At 42.5% G+C, this 24,016-nt stretch overlaps 1 protein-coding gene across 1 annotated transcript; it reads right to left on the bottom strand.

Moving 5' to 3' along the window:
• Positions 1 to 614: 614 nt before the first annotated feature.
• Positions 615 to 17,359, bottom strand: LOC104369738 (myosin heavy chain, skeletal muscle, adult). The gene is made up of 38 exons (XM_086624280.1): positions 17,156 to 17,359; positions 16,924 to 17,067; positions 16,674 to 16,830; positions 15,802 to 15,829; positions 15,592 to 15,703; positions 15,406 to 15,498; positions 14,217 to 14,280; positions 14,026 to 14,124; positions 13,820 to 13,923; positions 13,601 to 13,739; positions 13,217 to 13,335; positions 12,977 to 13,126; positions 12,368 to 12,538; positions 10,932 to 11,238; positions 10,744 to 10,823; positions 10,210 to 10,297; positions 10,000 to 10,117; positions 9,328 to 9,451; positions 9,115 to 9,251; positions 8,758 to 9,013; positions 6,443 to 6,685; positions 6,169 to 6,345; positions 5,942 to 6,087; positions 5,759 to 5,849; positions 5,281 to 5,670; positions 5,038 to 5,164; positions 4,684 to 4,802; positions 4,174 to 4,370; positions 3,688 to 3,871; positions 3,436 to 3,601; positions 3,139 to 3,263; positions 2,621 to 2,929; positions 2,267 to 2,470; positions 1,896 to 2,021; positions 1,632 to 1,802; positions 1,441 to 1,545; positions 1,202 to 1,297; positions 615 to 770 (listed from the first exon to the last, which is right to left on the bottom strand). The coding sequence occupies exons 1-38, from the start codon at positions 17,357 to 17,359 to the stop codon at positions 615 to 617; spliced, it is 5,826 nt and encodes a 1,941-aa protein (XP_086480406.1).
• Positions 17,360 to 24,016: the final 6,657 nt, after the last annotated feature.

The following is a 24,016-nucleotide window of genomic DNA, read 5'->3' as shown; positions in this document are numbered from 1 at the left end:
CACCACAAAACTCATCCATTGCTGCAAAAGGCAGACAGGACACACTGTTTGGCAGTGTGGAGCTACCATGTTTAGTGTTTCCCTGTATTCTCAGAGTGCCAGGCTTGAAGATCTCTTTCATGCTGTCATTTTCCAAGAGTTGTTCTCATTTCTAGTTTTAAATGATCAAAACCACTTCCTTTTGATATGTACCCTTGTAAACCTTGTAAAATACAGGTTTACAATTCCTCTTCCTACAGAAACTAATTCAAAATTTAAATTACAATTCCATTGCTAGAAAACACTGTTGTGTAGTGCAAAACATGTTGTTTGATTTGACAGCTCTAAGTGTTACAATAAATGGAGTAGTACGGTTTGTCAATCTTACCCCGGAAAATAAATTAATTTCTGGAGCTTACTCCTGAAAAGTAATTATTTGAAAACAACCAAAAGTTAGATAGCTACAGAATTGGTTTCTAACAACGCAAGCACTGCTTCTGCTGTGTATGCAAAGGAATCTACAGTCTTTATTCTCTAGACACTGACATGGGTACAAAGACTCATTGCAGCAGAAAGTGACCAAAAGGTTCACATTTTGTACATCCCTCATGTCACTTTGCTGCCTCATGGCAGCCTCACTCTTCCTCGCCGATCTTTGTGCTGTGAAACTCCCGGCTCTTCACTCGGAGCTTGTTGACCTGCGACTCTGCAATGTCAGCCCGCTCCTCGGCTTCCTCCAGCTCGTGCTGGATCTTGCGGAACTTGGAGAGGTTGACATTGGACAGCTCCTCCTGTGCGGGCAGAGGGAGTCGGTGGTGAGGAGCCCAGGGCAGGGGTTTGGCTCCTCCTGCACCTCGGCCTTACAGGGCTGCGGCTCTTCCCTGGGGAAGGCACAAGCCTCCATCCCCCACCCCACACTGTTTACATGTAAGCTTCAAACAGACCTCCTCATCCTCCCTTATTCAGGACCCCACTATGAGAAGCTTCACCAGTATGCTGCCACTCTTGAGGAGTTATTTCATCACTCAGATTTGTCATTTGTGTACTTATTCTCCAACTTGTTTGGTGCTCGTGTTTCAGAGGGATTTATCTAGATGACAAAACCCCTAAACCCCTAGATCGTTGATAATTGGCATTTTCCAAATTTCTGATATTCATCTCCTCAGCACCTGCGGGACACCTACAGAAAGCAACACTTCCCCATTCTCCAAACAATACTTACAGCCTCCTCAGCTTGTCTCTTGTAGGATTTCACCTTCATTTGCAGCTTGTCCACCAGATCCTGCAGCCTGAGAATATTCTTCCGGTCTTCCTCAGACTAGAGTGGTTGGCAAAGAGGACAGAGAGTGAATTATTGATTTATCACTATGTGAGGTCAATAATTCCCCTTGGGGATGGTGTGTGCAAAATTGGACTTGCTGTGAGAAAACTTTGTCAGCCCAAGGAGGCCTCCTGCCTTACCTGGTAGGTCAGCTCCTTCACTCTCCTCTCGTACTTGCGCACACCCTTCACGGCTTCAGCGCTGCGCTTCTGCTCAGCATCCACCTCCCCTTCCAGCTCCCGCACCTGCAACAAGAAGCCCATCTTTGGAGCTTCCCTGGTGGTTATTTATGTGACATGCTCAGTCGTGCCCAAATAAAAGCCCTACGCACTCTGGCCTCCAGCTTCTGGATTTGCTTCTTGCCTCCCTTCAGAGCCAACTGCTCGGCTTCATCGAGACGGTGCTGCAGGTCCTTCACCGTCTGGTCCAGGTTCTTCTTCATCCTCTCCAGGTGAGCACTGGTGTCCTGCTCCTTCTTCAGCTCTTCTGCCATCATGGCTGCCTGGAAAGCAAAGGATCAAAGCCATTTTGGGGCTGGAGACATTTAGGGGGAGAATGCATCCACTATCGGTGGTGAAAGGAGTCCCCAACTCACATCTGTGATGGCCTTCTTGGCCTTCTCTTCAGCATTGCGGGCTTCCTGGATCGTATCCTCCATTTCACTCTGAATTTGGGCAATGTCTGTTTCCAGCTTCTTCTTGGTGTTGATCAAGCTGGTGTTCTGTTGAAGAAAAACTGCAGTGTTTTCTCCAGCAGCTTTACACCACATTTAGTAAAAACAAATTGCTTATTTTTATTTAAGGTTTAATTAATGTTTTATATGAAGAACATGCACTGCTGATTAATGGTTAAAGGTAGACTGCTGAAGATTCTGTGAAATACAGCTATTAAAAAAGGAAAATAGACTTGATTATTATTTCAGTTCTTTAAGAACTGTAGATACATCTACTCAACCTTAGAACTTACCTGGGTGTGGAGAAGCTGAACTCGCTCACTTGCATCCAGAAGCTCCTGCTCAGCCATTTTCCTCGACCGCTCTGTCTGCTCCAGGGCTGCCCGGAGCTCTTCAACTTCAGCCTGCAGCAGGTTTGCTCTGCGCTCCACCATGGCCACCTGCTCCTTCAGGTCCTCCTGTGTCCTGAGAGCATCATCCAGGTGTATCTGGGTGTCCTAGTAAGAGAGACAAGACGTATTATGAGGTGTATTTTTCCTATTTTCTTACTTCCTATTTTCACATCAATGTAAAACAGATACAGTTATAGAACAGGAAATTTTTTAGCTTTTTGAAAACCAGTGAGCACTTGTTTCCTTGTCCCATACCTTGAGCACTGCCTGTGTGTTCCTCAGGTTCTTTTGTGCCTCTGCAGCCTGGCGGTTGGCATGGCTCAGCTGGATCTCCATTTCATTCAGGTCTCCCTCCATCTTCTTCTTCAGCCGCAGGGCTTCATTCCTGCTCCTGATCTCAGCATCCAGGGTGCTCTGCATGGACTCCACAACTCGGAGGTGGTTTCTCTTCAGCTGGTCAATCTCTTCATCTTTCTCTGCTATCTTCCTGTCAATCTCAGACTTCACCTGGTTGAGCTCAAGTTGGAGGCGCAGGATCTTCCCCTCTTCATGTTCCAGGGAGGCCTGAATAAGAGAGAAATGCCATGTCAATAAAAGGATTTTTTCCTACAGCTATTTTCTTCCGAACTACCTCATACACAGAAAAATAGGACTATTTTGCTCTGAATGATGTGGAAACTGTGGCCTTGAAATTCCTTGACAGTCCCAACCTTTTGTCTCTCCCACTGCTCCTCAGTACCCTTCTCTGGAAAACAATGATTACCGGCATGTACCTCAGCTTCCTCCAGAGCAGCCTGGATTTCAGATTTCTCCTGCTCAATCTGTTTCTTGACTTTCTCCAGCTCATGAATCGCCTTTCCTCCCTCAGCAATCTGCTCTGTGAGGTCAGCAATCTCCTCTGTGGGAACAAAGACCAATGGCATGGTCAGACACAAAGATGGACGGGAAGGGCCCTGACACACCAAGGTGATGGGCAACTTTGCAGACCTGCAGGCACAGACCCGTGTAGAGTGGTGGGTAGTGGTGGGTTGTGAGAAAGCCCTGCCAGGAGCAGAGGGCCAGGGACTTACGTTGCAAGTTCTTGTTCTCACGCTTCAGCGTTTCCAGGTGGTCCAAGGACTCCTCATAGGCATTCTTCATCTTAAACAGCTCCGTGCTGAGAGAGCGAGACTCCTTCTGGGAGGCTTCCAGCTCAGCCTGCGTTTCCTCATACTTCTGCTTCCACTCTGCCAGGATCTGAAGAGAAACAGGGTCTCAGTATGGATGTGGCAATCAGGAGGGGATGCTCTGCCCAGGAAGCCCAGGGCTGGAGCCCAAAAGACCTTGTCAAAGTTCTTCTGCTTCTTATCCAGGGCTGCGCAGGCAGCATTGGATCGCTCCACATCAATCATCAGGTCCTCCACTTCATTCTGCAGCCTCTGCTTTGTCTTTTCCAGGGAGGCACATTTGGCATTGACGGCTTCAACGTGTTCCTCTGCATCCTGCAGGCGCTGTGCCAGCTTCTTCCTGGGAGGTGGTAAGCACGGCTCACAGTTAGCACTGAGGAAGCAGTGTGCTTTTGACAAGAGCATGCTTAATCTTTTTGTAATCTGCAGCCATACAGAGTAAAGGGCTACATTTATGCTCTTCTTGGCCTTTGCCTGTATTAAACCACTAAACCTTCTACAGGATACATGTTCCCACTTTCAGTTACCCTTCTATAAAGCAAATCCATGACTTTTTCCTCAGAATATCTTGATGTGTCTTCTCCAATTTCACTTTTGATTTTTCAGTCCCCCCTGGCTTCTTCACATCTTATCACCACATACTTGGCCTCCTCCAGCTCCTCCGTGCGCTGAATGGCATCTGTCTCGTATTTGGTTCTCCACTGGGCCACTTCGCTGTTGGCCTTGGACAGGGCACGCTGCAGCTCCCCCTTGGCTTCCTGCTCCTCCTCATATTGTTCCCGGAGCAAGTCACAGTCGTGGCGAGCAGACTGCAAGGCGTGGGCCAGGGCACTCTTGGCCTGCAGCAACAATAGTACTAGGACAATGAATGGAAATATCCTGGGAAATGTCTTGACCGAAATGTTATGGACACTAGATTATTCTTCTATGCAGAATGACAATAATGTGTTAAATAAGGAAAGAAGGGATTGACAAAAAAAAAAAAAAAAAGAATAAAAGCCAGGGAAAAGCTAACATGAGAAGACTTGCACTGATTTACACAAGTGTTTTTTTTGCCTGTCTCATCATGATAGTTCTGTAGTTACCTGTCTGAAATGTCTTTTAGAGAGGAGTAATCTAATGGATAAGAGGAAATATGGAAAGCCTTCTCACCTTTATCTCTTCCTCTAAGTGCCTCTTGAGTTCCTCAATCTGTTGGGTGAATGCCTGCTTGCCTCTTGACAGCTGAGAAACCAAAGCGTCCTTCTCCTCCACCTGACGTGAATATTCACCTAGGAAAGTTTGCAGATACACGTGCCTTTGATTGACATTGATGACAATATTGTGGACATTTAGGGCTGTAAAACTAGGTAGTTAGCAGACCTTGCAGAAGCTTATGATCCCATTTCATGCATTTCTCATTACAGGGGAGACAAAACATGTTGAACAGACCATGTGCCCAGAAGGGTCATTTCTGCACTAACTCTGACATTATTCATTTGCACATCTGAGCTGTGTATGTCTTACCTGATTCTGTCTGCAGACGAGCTCTTTGAGCGTTGAGGTCATTGATCATACGCTGATGCTCTTCTTCTTTTGTCTTAATCTCACTTAACTGATCTTCCAAAGTGCGACACATCTTCTCCAGGTTTGCCTGTGTGTCAACATACAAAAGGGGAGGGTTTAACCATTCACACTCTGAATACTAGCAGGTGCAAGAAGTTGTATAGAATTCCACTGAGTCGATGACACTATAAGGTATTGGTGTACCTTGGCTTTGGAGACAGACTCCATGTTACTGGCCAAGTCATCAATCTCCATCTTCAGCTCACTCTTCTCCTTCTCCAGCTTCTGCTTCACTCGTTGCAGGTTGTCGATCTGCTCCCCAAGCTCAGCTGTGCTGTCCGCGTGCTTCTTCCGCAGGGCGGCAGCCGTGGCTTCGTGCTGCAGCGTGGCCTCTTCGAGGTCGCGGCGCATCTTCTGAAATTCTGCCTCGCGCTTCTTGTTCATATCGATCTGAGCTGCGGTAGCCCCTCCTGCTTCTTCCAGGCGCTCGCTGATCTCCTCGAGCTCCCTCGAGAGGTCAGCACGATGCTTCTCTGCTTTTGCCCGAGAGGTTCGTTCAGCCTCAATTTCCTCCTCCAGTTCCTCTATACGAGCCTGGGGAACATTAGGGACCCTTCACACCCAGGCCCTCCTCCTTCCGAACCTGAGACTGAGTGAGAGAGGGGGAGGAACAGAGACTTGCCTGCAGCTCCTTGATCTTCTTCTGTAACTGCATGCCCAGGGCTTGTTCATCCTCGATTTTGCTCTGGATCTGGCTGATTTCAAAGTCTTTCCTTTGGGCAAAGCAAAGCAAACCATGTTAGAGTTCAAAGATAAAAGACAAGTGCACCAGCCCAATGTTCAGGTGCCCCACGGCCACACTTACTTCTTTAGTTTCTCATCCAGCTGCTGCTTATCGTTTTCCAAATCCATTATGCTGTCATGGGCCAGCTTCAGGTCTCCTTCCAGTTTCCTCTTAGCTCTCTCAAGGTCCATGCGCAGTTTCTTCTCTTGCTCCAGGGACCCTTCCAACTAAACAGAACAAGACATCAGTGCTCTGCCAGCCAGGTCTAACTCCATACCTGTCCTGTTCTTCTGGGCAATCGTGCTTACATCGTCCACTTGCTGCTCCAGCTTGGTCTTCGCTTTGGTCAGCGTATTGACTTTGTCCTCTTCTGCCTGCAGGTCGTCCAGTGTCTGCTGATGGGCCTCTTGGAGGGCTTTCTTTTCTTTTGTCAGCTTGGCAATGGTCTCATCCAGGGCTGCCATCTCCTCTGTGAGGTTTTTCACCTTTGAGAAGAAAGGAGAAGAAAGGAAGCAGCTACAGAAGTCCAGTAGCAGCACAGTGCTCTTTTCTGAAGCATGAGTGACAGGTTCTGCCTCATACCTTGTTTTCCGTGGCATGTTTTTCCTTCTCAACCTTGGCCAGTGTTAACTCAAGGTCATCAATATCTTTCTTCAGCTCTGAACATTCATCCTCCAGTTTCCTCTTCTTGGCTGTCAGCTCAGCATTAATTTCTTCTTCATCTTCAGCCCTTTCAGTGACCTCCTTAATTTTGGCTTCCAGTTGGATTTTGGTTTTGATGAGCTGGTCACATCTTTCCTCAGCATCAGCCAAGCTGTCTGCTTCCTATTGGGGAGATACCGATTTTCTTTGTTTATAATATATCTTCTTTATCTTTTATCTATGCTAAATTGACACATGTAACAGCCTTTTCTGAAATAGTCCTTACACTCAGCTGAACTATGTTGTTTTTTTTTCTGTCTGGGAAATAGTTATGGAAGTTTTCAGTTTGTAATTACTTCTGTTTTTTATAGCTCTCTCAATAATGTCTCTTAGAATTAGTAGTTGTGAGAATACCTCATGCACTTACAGGTACCACAAAAAGTTACTCTTACTAATTTTTCAATGGAATAGACTTGCAGGCTCTTTCCTTGACACACGGTAATCAGTGGCTTCCCTTTTGAAGTTGATGCTGAACCCAGTGTTATTTGGGGACGTAAAGGATTTATTATTCTCAAAAGAATAACTGTTAGATAAAGAAGAATATCTCTCGTCTACATTCATTAGAATTCCTGCACATACTACAGAGGTATTGACTTTAAAAGAATCTGCATACTTCTTGTATTTCCAGCCTGCCCGTCTGGAGTTTCAATGCTAATATCAGCTGGCCTTCTGTTCCTTTGAACTTTGGTATTTCATTTGAGTTTAATTGACAGACACCTTTATAAGTAAGAAGATCAAAATCTGTGTCTATCTTTTTCTTTTAGACAGAAGAAAAATCCAAAGGTTTCCCATTTTCTAACTGAAGGCTCAAATCACTATGTAACCAGTGAAAACATGACTAATATATTTGGTAATTTCAATGCTTTCCATAATTTAATGAGTAATTTAGAATTGCTTGGTAAGGTGGGCTTTGAATATCCAATGCTATTGGGGTATATATTTAAATAATTTTTTTTTTAATTTGATATGCCTACGAGGTTCATGGGATATTGTTAATAACAAATCTACCACATAACATATGACTAAAAATCAGCTTGCAGATGAAAGTCACTACAGTACTCAGAAATCAAATATTTTGCTTGACTACTCATCTGCGTTGTTATTCTGCGCTGTACTGAATTATCACAGAATCATAGAATCACAGAATGGCATAGGCAGGAAGGGATCTCAGAGATCATCTAATCCAGCCTCCCTGTCATGGCCAGGGACGCCTCTCAACTAGACCAGGCTACTCAAGGCTCCGTCCAACCTGGCCTTGAACACCTCCAGGGAGGGGGCATCCACAACTTCTCTGGGCAATTTATTCCAAAGTCTTACCGGCCTCGTACTGAAGAATTTCTTCCTAAAATCTAATCTAAATCTGTTCTCCTTCAACTTAAACCCATTTCCCCTTGTCCTATCAGTGGACACGCTTGTAAAAAGTCCCTCCCCAGCCTTCCTGTAAATTATGTCTAAATAATACAGATATATGAAGTGCCTACCCAGAAATGACACATACATATGATCTCCAAATTGGTACATATTTTGAATTTAAGAGTTATGGATTAAAGCAGGGTGGGCAGGACTCAGCCATTTCACTAGGGAGATTCAGCATCTGGCTGTATCAGGGACTATCTGTTCAGGGAATATTGAGCACTTTTGAGCATAGTAAAACACCATAGAACAACTATGGGAGATAAGATTTTGTTCAGAAGCAGGAGATGTGGATTAATTTCTTTTTAGACTGAGGAGAAATTTCAAGTCATTATTTCCCACTTCCTGAATGAACAATTATCCATTAGTTACTAAGCGGCTGAATTTACAAGCATCAATTTGAATTCTAAGTTACATTTAATGTGCAAAGTGTATTAAACCTGGTGAGACAGAACTACTGCCTGGAGGACTCACCTGCTCAAAAAGTGTTGGGGGTTCAGGTGCAATCCTGTCCTGAGTACTTCATCTTGGCTAGCTATAGATGGCTTCCTCCTCAGAAAGCAAGAGAACTGACTCTTGGAGCTCCCTGCCTCTTCACACTGGATGTCAGAGGGCTCACCAAGCTACTGTGAGACACCAGTTTCTTCAACTTCACAGTCAATGTGATGCATAATTCAACAAATATCTGACATCTGGTCATCTACAGTCTGACTTTCTGCTTGTAGAAGAGCAGTCTGAATTTAGACTCCTTTTCTGAGTGGGAAATAAAAGGTGATACTCACAGCCTGCACTTGGAGCTGCAGATCGTTTTTCTCCTGCAGCAAAGAAACCATTTTCTCCTCCAGCTCCTTCCTCTTTGCCTCAGACTTTGCAAGCTCTTCCTTGGTTTTCTCAAACTCTTCTTTCATGTTGGCCATCTCCTTCTCAGATTCTGCACTCTTCAGCAAGGGCTTGATCTTGAAGAACAGCTTCATCCAGGGCCAGTGCTTCACATTCATGAAGGCACGAATATTGTACTGGATGCAAAAGATGGACTCCCTGAAGCATAATTAAAATGTACATTGAATATTTTCAATATGACGAATGTCAACACTTTCCCCCAAGTACAGTGACTTCAGCTGAAGATGAGAAATGTCTACCTCCTCTCCACCATTCTCTGGTACTCCACTCTCATCAGGAAGCCCCTGCACCTGGCCTGTGTGCGGGTGATGAGCTGTGCCAGCTTCTCATCCCTCATCTCCTCCAGGAGTCCCAGCAGCCCAGCTTTGAAGAACACCTTGAGAAAGGGAACGTTGCAGCACATAACTGTCAGGTATTGCAAGCACAGTACATCAGTCAATTAGCATTTGTACCTTGGTGTGACCAAATTTGTACTGTGTGTGGTCCACATCGATTGACCCCAGAAGCTTCTCAGAAGCCTTCTTGCTATCAATGAACTGTCCCTCTGGGATAGCACTGGCATTAAGCACTTTGTATCTGTGGAATGAGAGGAAACATGAAGGCAAACTCAAGTCCTAAGATCATCCTGTTTATTGAAATTAACAGCAGTCTTTGCAGCAGAATCAGGCTGAGGAAGTTGGAATTTCATCCCTTGTTTAGACATACAGTTATAATGAAGTCCTAATCAGATAACAAAACTAAGGAAAATTTTACTATCTTTAGGTGATCAGTCATACATGAAAAGAGGACACTGATCTCCAGCAATTTCAGTCCAATATCTTTTTCACTTAAACTGTACTGTAGAAAATTGCTAGAGAGGAACGTTGCCACTGTTTATAGGAAGAAAGCATCTTCCCCTGAAACATGCAGCTGATACAATGGCCAAAGCCCTATATCCGAGTTTGTAATTTTTGTCTGAGAAAGTGTTGTAGCCATGTCCCAACCTGCATTTTTTATTCTTGTAAGCATTGGCTTGTGCAGCTCAATTGTGATTCCATATTCAGAAACACTGGCAAAGTTTGGCTGTTTGATGAACAGCAATCAATGAGAACACCTGACTTACCTCTTCATTTCATAGCTCTCACCTCTGTTTGAAGTCAGCATACAGGACTCTGCTGGGGAAACCTTTCCTGCAAATTCTGATGCCTTCCAGCACACCGTTACACCGCAGCTGGTGAAGTACCAATTCATGCTCCATGGCACCTGGAAATTCAGAGCATAAATGAAGACCAGTTTCCAACACAGAGGGACATGATTGTGTCAGAGGAAGTTCTTTTTCTGCTTGAGTGTCTTACCAGGTGTTTTTGTTTCATTTGGGATGATGCAACGGACAAAGTGGGGGTGAGTGCTCCGTAGATTGGTCATCAGCTTGTTTAGGTTCTCCTGTGGGGCCACGATTTGATGTGTTTATATGAAATACAGAAAAACTCTTAGCTTCTTTGAACTTAGCATAAAAGACCTATCAATGGAGATGCACTGGGTTGAAAATTATCAATTGATAATACCTCAATCAATAGCTCAATCCCTTATGATTCTGAACATTGAATGTTAGCTTTTAGGATAAGAAAAAAAGTTGCTATCAATTCAATGAGAGGTAGAGAGTGCAGACTTCATAGTTTTATGAGAAAATTCATGTTCATTGAAAGTGTAAGTTTAGGACTTTACGATGTCATTTTTAATTTCATAAAATTTTATTTTTTTAATGAGGATCTGAACAAAAGTAGTTTGTTTGGTTTTGGTTTTGGTTTTGTTTTTTATTTTGGCTGAGCTAGTTGAAAGCACAGTCTAATTCTAATTTGCATAGATGAAAAGATAAAGTCTTTACTTACCCGAAAAAGAGCTGAGACAGTCTGGAAAGAAGAACCCTTCTTCTTGCCACCTTTCTTGCCACTACCACCACCACTAGCCTCTGATAAAGTAAAGACAATGAAACATTTATGGTTTTGTGGTCCATTTATGATTCCACAATTTTGCAGAACCACTATGCACCGAAGAGATGACATTTCAGAGAACTGACCTGCCTCTCCTCCAGCAGAGGCAAAAAGTAAGGCCAGTGTCTTCACAGATGATTTCTGATAAAGCCCAATGACAGTTTCATTTAGGGGGTCCTTGTTCTTCTCAAGCCAGCCAGTGATGTTGTAGTCCACTGTTCCAGCGTAGTGTACCAGGGAGAAGTGGGCCTCAGCCTTGCCTTTGCCAGGCTTGGGCTTCTGGAAGTTGTTGGACTTGCCCAGATGCTGGTCATAGAGCTTGTTCTTGAAAGAGGTGTCGGTTGCCTTGGGGAACATGCACTCCTCTTCCAGGATGGAGAAGATGCCCATGGGCTGGGAGAAACAGCAAAAAATAACAGTTATAAAACTCATGTCTACCTTCAGAAGGAGACTGCAGGAAGGCACAGGAAACTGAGATATAGATTAAATTTTGGGGTCAAAAATGGATCAAATTTTTGTTAAGTTTTGCATATGTAGTTCTTGATGAAGTATGAATTTGTGTCAGAAACTAATGCATTTCAGAACTGTTAGACTCATAATAATCACACAAAGTTTTCTGAATAATTTGGAAACTCTGATGAATCAAAAGTAAATTTTTATTTTTTGCATTAATGCTTTCCCAAAGTAAATTTGTGTAGACAAATTTGTCTTACTGAAATTAACCTTTATTCAGCAGATCAACTGATCTTTCACATACTTCCTGAAATCTTATTTTTTGATGAGGTATCTGTCTTTTCAGTCCTATACAAGAGGATGTTACAAAAACTGGTGTCATCTCATAATGATTTTATTTATCTCTGTTTATGCAGTACTTTTTTTCTATGTACAGCTATGATTTTGCTTAGCAGTTGTGTTTCTTCACTATGAAGCACTGGAACAGGTGTCCCAGAGAAGTTGTGGCTGCCCCATCCCTGGCAGTGTTCAAGGCCAGGTTGGATGGGGCTTTGAGCAACCTGGTGTAGTGGAAGGTGTCCCTGCCCATGGCAGGGGGTTGGAACTAGATGATCTCTGAGGTCCCTTCCAACCCAAACCATTCTATGATTCTATGATTCTATGCTTCAGAAATCACAATATTAACCTTGAAATCATAATACTGAAAATTTTGTCCGGTTTTCTGAAAAGAGACCTTTCATCTTTGCAGACTAGAAAACATACATTCTTCTATTGCCAAACAAGCAAAATTATAGCTAATTTTTTAAAAAGATGTAATAATGTAGTTAATGGGTAACCTAAAGGTACTTCATTTGTAGCCTAATCACAAAAGTCCTTAGAAATTACTTTTTGAATACATACAGTATTTGAAATGAAAAGGTACTTTTTGAATACAAATAGCCAGGAACATAAATGAATAATAATAGGCAGATTTGTGAACCATTGGGGCCAGAAAAAATAAGGCTGAAGAAAAATCCTGAAATTCTGTCACAAAGAAGAAATAACAAAATGTGAGATGTAATCAACATACTTTTTCAATGAGCTCAATGCAGGCAGCCAGGTCCATCCCAAAGTCAATGAATTCCCATTCAATTCCCTCCTTCTTGTACTCCTCCTGCTCCAGCACGAACATGTGGTGGTTGAAGAACTGTTGCAGTTTCTCATTGGTGAAGTTGATGCACAGCTGCTCCAGGCTGTTGAACTGCTCAGTGTAAAGACAAGATTTACTCATTCTCAAGATGAAGAACTGTCTGTATAGCTTTCTGCTGTGCACTCAGAATCCCATGCAGGAGTGCGCAGATAAAACAGAGATTTTCGTTTTAATTTTTAAACATGCCATTAACTGTTTTTAAAGACGTTGGTGTTTTTTTTTTCTCTTTGATTCCTGAATGATGTTTATACACGTAATTTATTTTTAAACCAAATTCCAAAAAGTTTTGGTAATCTTGTCCCTATCAATGTACAATTTACATTGCTCTTTTTTCTTGTGTTATGTAAATGTTCCCATTGACCTTACAAAAAAATTAGACCTTGTTAGTTTGCCAGTCTTGGCTTGTACTCAGGTACCTTTCCTAAGTGTCTATAGAACTTCTCTGAGTGCACTAAATGCAGCCATAGCAAAGATTTCTGTGGTACTTGCATCAAAGATCTCGAAGCCAGCAATGTCCAGGACACCAATGAAGTACTGTCTGGGCTGCTTTGTATCCAGTTGTTGGTTGATGCGAACAACCATCCACAGGAACATCTTCTCATAGACAGCTTTTGCCAGGGCACCCACTGAATTGTTCACCTAAATTAAAGAACGGAGCAGAAGGAAAATAGTACCCAGAGCAAGAGAGTAAATCAAGTCAGAGGTTCCCAGTCACCAGCTGGTTGTTACCTGCTGCACGGTTTGACCCTTGGTCACGTATTCATTCCCAACCTTGACTCGGGGGTAGCAGAGGGCTTTGAGCAGGTCTGCTGAGTTCAGACCCATCAAATAGGCAGCTTTATCAGCAACTATACACAAAGAGAGATGGAGACAGTGACAGAGGAGAAGTGATCATTGAAATTGGATGTAAGCTGTAAGTAGCTGTAAGCTAAGATGTAGCTGTAGGTTTCAGCACTGCAATCTTGTGATAGATTGAAGGGAAATTTAGAAGCATGAGCATTATTGAAGTTGCGATATATGTCTTTATGAAAGTAAATTGGAGCAAGATACCTGAATGCCAGCTACCAGCCACATAAGCTTTTTGTTATTGGGAATTCTAGATTTTGTTAATACCTTCTGTGCCGTCTGGCTCTGCCTGCTCCTCACGTTGCTTCTGCTTGAACTTCAGGTTGCCATAGTGCATGACAGCCCCTGTCAGCTTGTAGATGGCCGTTTTTTCATCAGCAGTGAAGCCCAGGATGTCAATGGCACTCTGGCAACAGAATCAGTCAAATAAACCTCTAGAACATTAAATGGAACTTTCTCCCTACCGATATGCTCTGTGTCACTTACATCTGTAGCCATCAACTCCTCCTGGTCATTGATGCTGGCAACAGTGATTTCACCCTGACTCACAAAGTGATAGTCATATGGGTTGGTGGTAATGAGGAGCATGTCTGAAAGTAAGAAGAGGGGACATGCAGGCTTAGTTTAGTCAAGAAGGTAGTAGTGTGAGCCAATGTTCAGCGATCTGCCTCCAAGTTAGTCATTCTTCCTACCAATTAGCTCTGGCTTCTTGTTGGACATGATCTGATAGAATATGTGGTAGCTTCTTTCCGCCTTGAGCTGGAAAGTGACTCTGGACTTCTCCAGCAGATCTGGCGAAGACAGTAGGACAGAGTTAGGCCTGAGATAGTACACTAAGGTGGAAAATGAGGAAGGAAGGTGATCAGGTCAGGAGATCTCTTACATGTTTCAATGTCAGCAGAAGCCAGTTTGCCTGTGGCTCCGAAGTGGATTCGGATGAATTTGCCCTTTAGAAGGGAAAGAAAAAAGGCATTTTGAAATTTCACTAAAACTGTAAGGACACAGAGGACACGATTTAAACTTAGATGTTGTTTCGATTTTTTTTCTTGTTTTTCTTAGGAAAACAAAACAAAACAAAACAAAAGAAATAAATCAGGAAACTTTCTGTACTGATAATGCTAGATTAAATATCTGAGCCGAGTTAATTAACATTTAGCAGATAACCCTGAATGCACAGAAACAAGAAAATCACTAAGCAAGCCTTGTATTAGGTCATTTATGCCTCCATTCAAACAGATGGATATAGAGAAAGCCAAGATGCAGTGACTTCATTTTTTAATCAGGTTATGATTAAAGGTGAAGGTGGATTTTGCTGGTGTAAATGTTAAATGACTATTTCAGATCTTGTGGAAAAACAGAAGGCAGTTGTTATTTTCTGAGTTTTGGGGACAGGGGCAACCCATCCAGAACACAGAACTTTATGCTGAAAGTGTGGATTGGTATTGTTATTGTTATTTCTCAGAGACATTCACAGCTTATCTAATAAATTTTATGAAAGACTTTTGGCATTAAAAGGATCAAAAGGACATGTCATACAGTAGTTTGGATTCTGATAGGAAGTCTTGAAGACATCTTTGTCCCTATCGCTTCCCAGACAACTTGTATCAAGATCTGAACAGTCAAACTAACAGACCTGACCAGTTCTGTGTCTAAAAAACCAGAAAGACGTGTTTTTCCTGATCTGATGCAGGCAATTTCCATTCTGTCTGTCTGTCTTTTCCTCTCTCCCTGCCGTCCTTCTACATTGTATGAATTTACATACATTTTTATCTACAGTCTGTACGCCAGATACCACGAGTATGTGTGTATATAATTTTTTAAATATTAAATAATATAGATATTTATACATATTTAAATGATCCTCCTGGATAAATATTTGTTTGCTGCACTACACTTTAAAAGTTATACTGTTAATAAGATAGTCTAGTTAGATAGCTTTCAGTTGAAAAAATATGAAGAAAATATTTATTAAATTAACACAGTCATCTGACCATGACACTTTAGAAGTGACAGCTTCTGTTCTGACATCCTTGTTCACCTGTAAATGTCAACTTCTCTGATCAGGAACTTACAAAGCGTGAGGAGTTGTCATTCCTCACAGTCTTGGCGTTTCCAAAGGCCTCCAGCAGTGGGTTGGCGCTGATGATTTGATCCTCAAGCGTTCCCTGCAGGATTATAATTATTGCTGGTTTTCCTTTCCAAAAACTATGTCAGCAACAGAGAAAAGCATTGATTCAAGCCAGTGTCCGTTATTTTACCTGCATTTTGCCTGATTGCTCCTCCTTCTTCTTCTCCCCGCTGGCTGCAATTGTTGCAAAGTACTGGATGACACGCTTTGTGTTCACAGTCTTCCCTGCACCAGATTCTCCGCTGCCAAACCAGAGAGAGAAGCAGAGAGCGTGTGGTCAGGCAGGAGGTCCCCTGGCACCGGGCAGCCCCGCAGGGACCCGAGCAGGGAGGGTACGTACGTGATCAGGATCGACTGGTTCTCGCGATCTGTGAGAGAGGCAGAAACAAATAGACTTTGTAGATGAAGAACAAAAAAGACTGAAAATTAATGCAGTAACTGGAAGTTATGACAAGAAAAATGTCTGCATGCTTTTTCCTTTGCTTATTAGTAACAGTTTTTAAAAATTAAGTTCTTTGCAAAGTAATGCTTTTCCGTGAACAATGAAAACTCTTGAAGGGATATGTGTTTCTTCCCTATTAAACTTTTTACAGTCCATTTTCTCCTGCATACAGTAAATTTTTTCTGGCTTTGTTTTTTTAATTTTCTGCTACACAAACTGTATGTAGAGAGTTGAGAAAGGGATAGTAAAAACCCACAACAAAGGAATCCAGAGCATGAATAATAGTTCTGAACTCAATAACACAGAGAAAGAAAAGAATGAAAAGGTGGAAACAAAACTAGCAGCAATATATAATTCTATTTCATTTTTTCATGTCATAGTTTTATCAAGACAAATCTGAACATTTGTGATACAAATTTTTCGTGCAGCCCTTTGATGTATTAACTTCGTGTCATTAGACAGAATTTTGGCATCTCATGTGGATTTCATACCCTGCTCACTTTCACTATTTCCTTACAGACATAACTATATTCCTTGCTCCACCTAGTCTATTTGGCTTCTTGTTTTTGCTGGCACACTAATTCTGGTACTATACTTCCTTTTTAGAAATCCTGACATGAAAAAATCCTGTTTAAATTAGCAGTGATTAACTCTCTGACTGAAGTACAACTGTAATGATGTGTTAAGAAAGGATCAGTACATTTATCAGGGAAACTATGTGATTATTTTTAAAATGTCCTTTTGATAGAATTTCTCTGAGAGCCACTCACCTGTCAGCATGAACTGATAGGCGTTGTCAGAGATGGAGAAGATGTGTGGAGGGGCCTCCTGGCGCTTCTTGCCTCGGTAGGCCAACACCACCTCCGGGTTGTACACCGGCAGCCACTTGTAGGGGTTGACAGTGACGCAGAAGAGACCCGAGTAGGTCTGCGAGGAAGGGAGACAGCACGTTGGCTTCCGCTTAGCCTGGCAGAGCAGTTGCTCCTAGCTGCCCAAAGGAAGACTGCTGCTGGTACTTACGTAGATCATCCAGGCTGCATAACGCTCTTTGAGGTTGTACAGCACAGCGGGTTCGTGGAGGTGGGTCATCATGGCCATGTCCTCGATTTTGTCATACTTGGGAGGATTCATGGAGAAGATTTGATCTTCCTTTACTGTCAGAGTCTGTCAGAGAAAAGCAAGGTACATGCATTTCAGCTAAGATCTCAGAGTGGGAATTTAATGCTGTTTGTAAATCTTGCATTTTACCCACCTCTCCACCTTCAGTCTTGACAGTGACCTTCCCTGATTCTTTGCTCTGGATTGTCCCTTTCACAAAGGATTCTTTAGGATGGGTCACAAAGACTGAAGTCTTGGCATCAAAGGGCTTGTTCTGGGCCTCGATTCTCTCCTTTTCTGACTTTCGGAGGTAGGGAGCTGCCTCCCCGAATATGGCCATCTCAGAGTCTGACGACATGGCTGCACTTTATGGAGGGTCTCGTCAGCAGAGAACACTGTGGAAGAGCAGATATATTGCCCAAATGAGACAACATTTTTTGTTGCCATGTAGTTTATTGAAAAAATTAAACAGTGTGATAGAATGTGCGATTCAGGAAGAATCTCATCTTCTTTGATCCACCTTCCTGCGCAGGCAGGGCAAATGTTGGATCAAGTTTTCCAATAAAGTTTTGATTATCTCCAAGAATGGAGATTCCTCAGTCCCTCTGCATCCCTCTTTAATATCTGATCACCCTAATGGTGAAATTTTTTTCCTAATACCTGATCAAAATTTCTATTGCTGCAACACGTCTGTTGTCTCTCATCCTTTCACTCTGCACATCTGAAAAGAGTCTGACTCTTTTTAACTGCACACTCACTTTTTGTTGAAAATAGTAATAAGACAGCTACATTTTAATTTTGTCTCCAGAGTGGACAAACCCCACCCTTTCAGCCTCTCCTCATACATTGTGTCCAGTTTTGGGCCCCTCACTTCAAGAAGGACTTTGAGGTGCTGGAGCAGGTTCAGAGAAGAGTAATGGAAGCAGTGAAGGGTTTAGAGAACCTGTCCTATGAGGAGCAGCTGAGGGAGCTGGGACTGGTCAGTCTGGAGAAGAGGAGGCTCAGGGGGGACCTTATCGCTCCCTACAATTACCTGAAAGGAAGTTGTAGGGAGATGGGAGTCGGTCTCTTCTCCCACGTTAGGAATAACAGGATGAGAGGGAATGGCCTCGAGTTACACCAGGGGAAATTTAGGTTGGATGTCAGGAAGAGTTTCTTTACAGAAAGGGTTGTGAAGTATTGGAACAGGCTGCCCAGGGAGGTGTTGGAGTCCCCATCCCTGGAGGTGTTTAAAAACCGTGTGGATTTGGTGTTGAGGAGCATGGTTTAGGGACCCTGACAGTGCAGGGTGAATGGTTGGACTCGATGATTGTGAAGGTGTCTTCCAAACAGACGATTCTGTGATTCTACGATCATTTGCTCGTACCTATGTTGAAAGCTCTCTGCTGCACTCACTCCAGAATGTCCATGTCTTTTTTGTTACCAGGGAGCACCAAACTGGGCACAGCACTCCAGATGTAGGAGCTGAATGCAGGGGAAGAATCGTTTCCCTTTACCTGCTGGCTACACTGTTATGAGTGCTTGACAATGTACTGTTGGCCTTCATCCTCCCAAAGGCACACTGCTGATGATACATGTGCATCAGGACATATGACCCTTTTCTGCAAAGGTGTTTTCTAGTCAAATAACAGCCAACGTATCCTTTTTTATGGTGCTATTCTTCCCTACATGCAGGACTTGACACTATCTTTGCTAAAATTTGTGAAGTTCTTGTCACCTCCAGGCTGAAGACTTTTGGGAGCCTTCTTAAAGGTAACATTGCTCTGTAGTATATTCATTAGTCCATTTGTTTGATGTCATCTGCCCAGTTCGTGAGGATGCATTTCATCCATAATTTGGGTTGCTAATGGTGATGATAAATATCAAGCTCCTAGCATTAGCATATTTCCAGCACTAATGTGTTCTATTATGTGATTCAAATTTTGAAAAATGCCAACTGAAAGATTTGTGTTTCTTTTTGTGTTTCTTTTTATATTTCTTTTTATGTTTCTAGACATCTATACAACTTTGGAAAATGGCTTATGCCTTGTCAAGCTGAGCAGAGCAGCTTTTACATTCTTTTCATATTCTGCGTCCAGGGCTCCCAAAACCCTCAAAAAGCTGCTCTTTCCAATTAGACTGATAGGCCCCAGGAGGCTGGAGATTTCACCAGGAAAATTTTAAATGAAAACACTTGTGAAGGAATGCTGCAAGACTACTGTTATTGAATGCAGCATCAATAAAGCACTTGCAATTTAATAAGCTCAAAGCTTTAAAAGCGTGTTGTAAATGCTTTGTGTCCTTCTGCAAGAAAATATTAAGGAATGGGTTCCAAAGAAGAACTGAAGCCATCACAGTGAGGCACCATGCTGGAGGAGGAGGATATTCACATCACCTACCTGGAGTTACCAAACCAAAAAAAGCCTTTAAAAGCCTTGCTTGCCCGTACACAGAACAGAGGTAGATGAGTCCAGAAGGTGTTCAGATTCCAGCCTCCTCTTTTTTAGCATAGATTCTGATTATAAAGTGGGGGTTAGATATGTACGACTGCTTTCCTATTGTTGAAATGATCTGTGAATGTTAGCTGTGCTATCAGCTGTACAAGTCAGTGCTAGCTGGGCCCCCTTTGCTTATCAAATTGTGTCTTTTAGGTGTCAGAGATACAAACAAATTTGTTTCTGGGTTTAAACACAGAGATATACTCAGGTCTAAATTAGAAATAATCCTGTTAGTGGACAATAGAACAATTTCAATGATCTAAAAAAGTCGTACTGGAAATTTTACAGTTCTATTCTGTCTGAACGAAATAAGACTTTCTTCCCTCCCCCTCGCCTCCATGTTCCATTGTCCAAGAAAAGTGTATAAATAATAGTTAACTTCCTATTTGATCTCATGCTTAAATTTTAGTGACTGTCACCTTAAGTCAACTGCACTGATATTTCCTTGACAATGGCAGAAATCTGTTGCAAGTGACTTAACTCTGGGAAGTAGTATATGAGCAAATAGTATATAAGAACAGATAACACAGTGAGTTAAAGTACTGATCAGCAATTATTTCTTTGTATGCTAATTGTGAAAATAATTATATGCAAAGTTCTTAATTCAAGAATTTACAAGTTAAAGCTGGATATTTAAATGCAGTACTGCATGTCCAAGGAAATACCATATGTCCAGTAATAGAAAGTACCTGAGTTCCTAGGAAATTAGACAAACAGGTGACTTATTTAGATGTCATGTCATGACTTTTAGTTACCTAAATCAGCCAACCAAATGTTAACATTTGCAACAACTCCCAGTAGCATGCAGATCCTTCATTTTACTCTGTTTTGTTTCAGAGGAATAGGAGCAGTACATTCCCTTTGTTTGTTTGTTTGCTTAGTCGGTTAGCTGATTTTTGCATTTATACCAGATTTCATAGCATAAGGCCACATGCAGATTATAACCCTGCAATATTATCTGAAAAGTACTTTCATATAAATGTTTCATATACAGTAATACATATAATTTGTTACAAACCTTTAAGATTCTGCAGTAGTCTGTTCTATTGGCTGGCTCCATCTATCTGGACTTTGTGCCAGAACAGATCGTTTACTTCACTGATCCATAATTAAACATGAGGAATCCCCAAGAAGCATTTCCTGATGTGACATCAGTGGCCAGTGGCTTTAAGCACGGACACTTTGGAAAGCTTGCTCGCCATGTGCAGCCTACCCAACCATCAGCATGCTGTACTTGCCATAACCAAGCAGTGGCCAGGAATATATGGGCATGCAGCAATTGCCCACACAATCTTATAGAAATTAGACACCATGAAGAAATCTGTTCTGCAGAAGTATACCACTTTTTTGTCTGTCCCTTAAGTGTAAGTAAATTAGGCTCTTACCTCTTATGATATAAAAAGATGCTTTGCAGGCTGGAAGACGATCAGTACTGCAAAGCAGAAATGGCAGATCCCTCATTACTGCTGCACATAATTCCACAGGCAGGTCACAAAGTGAAAATACCAACACACTTTGTCTCACAGTTATTAAATCATTGCAGACACAGATACGTACACCGGGACAGCAGGGCTGCAGTGAGCCATGTGAACTGCAGGGACTCTGTCCCCTTCTGCCAGCCACAGACATGCACTTACCATGAAGTTTTCTCTGGAGACAGGACAGCCCAGATTCAAGGACTCTTTTATAGAGTCTGGTCAGCACATGCTGCAGATGCCTCCTCTGTCTTTGGGCAAAGCATTTTTGGCAAACCTTGTTTTTGGCAAAGCATTGTCTGGCAAACTGGATGAACTGAAAACTGGAAAGTGATGTTGCTAGATATAATTAGAAATTTTTGGTCTCTCACTAGCTATGTGAATAAATCTCCTATAAATAATATGAGAAGACTCCTAAGGAGGGAATTTCAACTAATGCTGACTAGAGAGATGAGGGTAACTACTAATAACCGTAGGCCATAGATGCTCCATGAATATGAGCTAAGGGAGCAGGGACAATCATTCACTGGGCAAGCACGATGACATTTGGGTGCATACCTTACCCTTTTCTGAGGCCACCAGAAGTGTGATGACAGCTGTCCTTTTACAGAGCTCTCTACTTACAGACCTTGGATATGGGATGTGGATTTTACTGCTGTCTGCACTGCTTGTCTTAATCAGATTGTTAAATATTACTCTGCCTTGATTCTTTCAGTTGTAACATAATATAGCGCAATGTATCAGGGAGAATAGCCACCTTGAACCAAATTAAGTGTTCATTAAGTTGTATTCCATCTCTGAACACACATATAAAATAACATTTATTTGTGTATCTTCCAACATTCAGGAAATGCTGAGTTTAGAGATTCTTAGGAGGACACATGACTGTGTTTGAGAGCCTTGACCAGGTTTCTGTTCCATTGATTAAATCACTTTAGGACCAATTTTACTTTTTGGCATCTAAAGAGTTCTCTTGCAATGGGATTTATAGTTTAAATTAATTTATTAAAAAATACTTTCTTTACTTTAGTGTTCTTATTTCCTTGTCAATCCCTAGTTCTTCCCATAACAGAAAAAAATATCAATAATCCCTCTCCACATAACAAGGCAAATAGTACTAATCTATTTTATCTCTCCTTGTATGGAAATCAATATTAATTATCTAATTATTAATCGACTCATTAGCTTTGACATTCTCCCCTATAATTTCTGGTTCTACCTTCTCTCTCTCAAGATCTGACGACATGCAGTGCTAATGCTACATCTCCAGAGGTCTGAACATTGTCCATCACTTGACCTCATAGTTAGCATTGCTTTTTCTGTGTACATTACTTTGCACTTACCAACATTTTTTTTTTCTCAGTGTAAGTATCACAAAATTCTTTCACAGTTTTTTCAGTTTACTTTTTCCCACTGAAAATAATCTTGTGTCATTGAGGACATTCTTGAGATATGTAGACATGCTTTTTCAGGGCCAGAAGTATTTCATCCTTAGCTGACAGAACTCTAACATATAAGACTCAAATATGTGAAACTCCATGTGTAACAACAGGTAATTTTACTGTTTGCCTTTATTGAGGCACATGGTCAGGACGGAGTAGTAATTCAGGTGCAGAAAATGTCGGGAGGACTGCATGGATGAATAAGGAGCTCATGGCAAAACTCAAGACACAAAAAGGCAGCATATAGAGGGTGGAAGCAAGGGTAGGTAACCTGGGAGGGGTACAGATACCCTGTCCGAGCATGCAGGCATGAGATTAGGAAATCCAAAGCCCAAATGGGATTGAATCTGGCCAAAGATGTCAAAGACAGCAAGAAGGGCTTCTGTAAGTAGATAGGTAACAAAAGAAAGACTAGGGACAATGTGGGCCCATTGTTGAAGGGGTCGGAGGCCCTGGTGACACAGGACATAGAAAAGGCTGAGGTACTGAATGCTACTAGCAAGACCTTCAGGAATCTTAGGTCCCAGAGAACAGGGAGAAAGTCTAGAGCAAGGCAGACATACCTTTCATGGAAGAGAATCAGATCAGGGAATACTTAAGCAAACTGGACATACAAAAGTCTATAGGCCCTGAAGGAGTACCACCCACAAGTTCCGAGGGAGATGGCTGGTGTCATTGTGAGGTCACTCTTGATAATCTTTGATCAATCATGGTGATTAGCGGAAGTGCCTGAAGGCTGGAGTAAAGCAAACATCACTCCTATCTTTAAGAAGTTGAAGAAGAGGGGCCCAGGGAACTACAAGCTCAATCCTTGGGAAAATGTCGGAGCAACTAATTCTGGAAATTGTTTCTAGGCACCTGAAGGAAAAGAAAATCATCCCCCAAGGAGAAGTCATGCTTGATCAACCTGATCATCTTCTATGATGAAATGACTGGCCTGGTAGATAAGAGCAGAGCAATGGATATTGTAGACTTGACTTCAGGAAGGCCTTTGACACTGTCTCCTGTAAGATCCTTCCTTTGCGAGTAAACTTCCCAGCCTGATACGGCCCTCGGACTTACTACCCGTTATTACTCTTCCATGTGGGTGGCGATGAAGCTGCAACACGAAGTCCAAAGGAGACTTCAGGGCCCTGGGACAGCTGATAAGGGGATCTGGGGTGCAGGTTATCTTTTCTTCTATCCTTCCAGGGAACGAGGGTCTTTGCACAACAGCCAGTGGGGCTCATTGACAGGGCTTTAAATTAGATTCCAAGCGGGAGGGGAATAATATCAAGCTTGATCAAGACATGTTGGAAGCACCTAAAGAGCAGCAGAAAGGAATTCTATCCACTCCAGCCAGGAAGTCAGTTTCATCAGGGGCCCAACTTAAATGACTCTATGCAAATGCACGCAGCATGGGGAATAAACAACATGGAGTTCAAGATTCTTAAGATTCTTAGGGAAGCAAGGAGGGTGCTCAGCAAGCTCACTACCCTGGATTTCAGGAGAGCAGACTTTGGCCTCTTCAGGGATCTCCTTGGTAAAGAACAATGGGATGAAGCCCAGGAGGAAAGAGGGGCCCAGGAAAGCTGGATAATATTCAAGGATCACCTCCTCCAAGCTCAGGAGCAGTGCATCC

The sequence above is a fragment of the Tauraco erythrolophus genome, chromosome 20 (assembly GCF_009769465.1).
Source record: "Tauraco erythrolophus isolate bTauEry1 chromosome 20, bTauEry1.pri, whole genome shotgun sequence".
NCBI lineage: Eukaryota > Metazoa > Chordata > Aves > Musophagiformes > Musophagidae > Tauraco > Tauraco erythrolophus.
The sequence above is the reverse complement of the archived record's forward strand: the minus strand, read 5'-3'. Positions and strand labels throughout refer to the sequence as shown.